Source organism: Monodon monoceros, unplaced genomic scaffold (genome assembly GCF_005190385.1).
Source record: "Monodon monoceros isolate NGI ecotype Baffin Bay Population unplaced genomic scaffold, NGI_Narwhal_1 Super_Scaffold_21, whole genome shotgun sequence".
Lineage (NCBI taxonomy): Eukaryota > Metazoa > Chordata > Mammalia > Artiodactyla > Monodontidae > Monodon > Monodon monoceros.
The window spans coordinates 100302133-100304073 of NW_021703778.1; the positions used below are offsets into that span (position 1 = coordinate 100302133).

Consider the following 1941-nt stretch of genomic DNA (forward strand, 5'->3'; position numbering starts at 1 on the left):
CCCAGCCACCACCCAACTCCAGGTGCTTGGAGGATGACAGACAGGAGACTCCTTGGATGACGCTCGGGTGTGTCATGGGCAGCGTCTCCCCAGCGCTGGAGACTCTACTGGCCTCGCTCTGTCTCCCCTCAGCAGTCCTCTGAGGGAGAGGGTGCTGCTCTATCAGCCAGTCCCAAAGCCTGGTTTGGGGTTAGGGAGAAGGGAAGCCACAGATCACACGCCTTCCCAGCTGGTTCTGGCCGCAGCCCAGCTCCTCCTTGCTCTCTCTCTTCCTCCGCCTGACCCAGCTCACAAATCCCTGCCTTGTTCCTTCCAACCTTCGCTGGACCCCAGGGATGGCTCTGCAGGATGTGTGCAAGTGGCAGGCCCCCGACACCCAAGAAGCTTCACCTCACCTGCCTCAGGCTGGTGGCTGGGCTGTGCCCCAGGGCTGGGCCCCTCAAACCTTCCTGCAGATCCACGGCCCCAGGCTGGCCCATGGTACCACGACCCTGGCTTTCCGCTTTCGTCATGGAGTCATCGCTGCGGCTGACACGCGGTCCTCCTGTGGTGACTACGTGGCCTGTCCAGCCTCACGCAAGGTCATCCCCGTGCATCAGCACCTCCTGGGCACCGCCTCTGGCACCTCGGCCGACTGCGCCACATGGTACCGGGTGCTACAGCGGGAGCTGCGGCTGCGGGCACTGAGGGAGGGTCAGCTGCCCAGCGTGGCCGGCGCCGCCAGACTCTTATCGGTCATGATGTCGCGCTATCGGGGGCTGGACCTGTGCGTGGCCACTGCCCTGTGCGGCTGGGACCGTTCCGGCCCTGCCCTCTTCTACGTCTACAGCGACGGCACCTGCCTGCAGGGGGACATCTTCTCGGTGGGCTCTGGATCTCCCTATGCCTATGGTGTGCTAGATGGCGGCTACCACTATGACATGAGCACCCAGGAAGCCTATGCCCTGGCCCGCTGTGCTGTGGCCCATGCCACCCACCGTGATGCCTACTCGGGGGGCTCCGTGGACCTCTTCCACGTGCGGGAGAGTGGATGGGAATATGTGTCCTGCAACGATGCCTGGGTGCTGTACTCGGAACTGCGGAAGCTCCCAGGGCCGGGGCCAGAGCAGGAACGGGAGGAGGAGGCCACCCCGGACAGAGCCGGTGAAGGCGGAGGACCGTCTGTGGCGCCAGCCCCGGGGGACTCGAAGATGCCTGCAGAGGCGCTGTGAGCAGCAGCAGGACCTGGGGGCCCAGCCCTGGGAGTGGGTGGCAGATGGGGCCGCAGTGGGGGCAGACTCATGGCGTCTGGCTCCTGCTCTCGTGGGTTGCCAGCTTCATTTGTTGCAAGTCTCCATCCCTTTCTCCTCCCGGAGCCATTGAGGCTCTCTCCGACATGTTCCTGTTGGCGCCCAATAGATTGATCCAGCCTCCTTCTCAGCACCGAGTCCTCTTTCAGCAAGTACTTATTGCGCACCGGCTGCACGCCAGATGCTGTGCTAGGTGCTAGACCCTCTTTTCTTGCCATCCTCCTTTCTGCTTTTTCCCCTCCTATCCCCAGTCTCTCTTCCTCTCGTTTTAGTCCTTAGCTCAGCTTCAGAGTCTTCGCCACTTTCTCACCTTGGTGAGTGGAGATGGCTGGAGGAGAATGAAGTGGGGATAGTAGCCCAGCGGGCCCAGGCTGGAAGGGACAGGGACAGTGCAGCATGTACACCTGGGGGTGGCGATGGGCTTCCCACATCTGTTTTTCTTCTCTGCCCCCCTCCCCGACCTGACCCTAATGACCATGATGCAAACCCCTTTCCTGAGCGCAGTTTTCATGATAATTCTTTGAGGTAAAAATGATCCTCACTTGACAGAAGAGGAAACAGGTTCAAAGGGTTATGTGACTTGCCCTAGGTCACACAGTCAGTGCAGAGATGATGCTGGGGTGCAGGCCTTCCGCTCCAGGGCTGTGGTCCT

The 1941-nt window shown here is 61.5% G+C and overlaps 1 protein-coding gene across 1 annotated transcript; it reads left to right on the top strand.

The window, feature by feature from the left end:
* Positions 1-240: 240 nt before the first annotated feature.
* On the top strand, positions 241-1413 carry PSMB11 (proteasome subunit beta 11). Its single transcript, XM_029239721.1, has one exon. It carries the CDS (start codon positions 336-338, stop codon positions 1209-1211), a length of 876 nt encoding a protein of 291 aa, XP_029095554.1. The 5' UTR covers positions 241-335; the 3' UTR covers positions 1212-1413.
* Positions 1414-1941: the final 528 nt, after the last annotated feature.

Bases quoted from the DNA above. Each gene is read 5' to 3' on its own strand.
- PSMB11 (XM_029239721.1), top strand. From the start codon at position 336: ATGGCTCTGCAGGATGTGTGCAAGTGGCAGGCCCCCGACACCCAAGAA.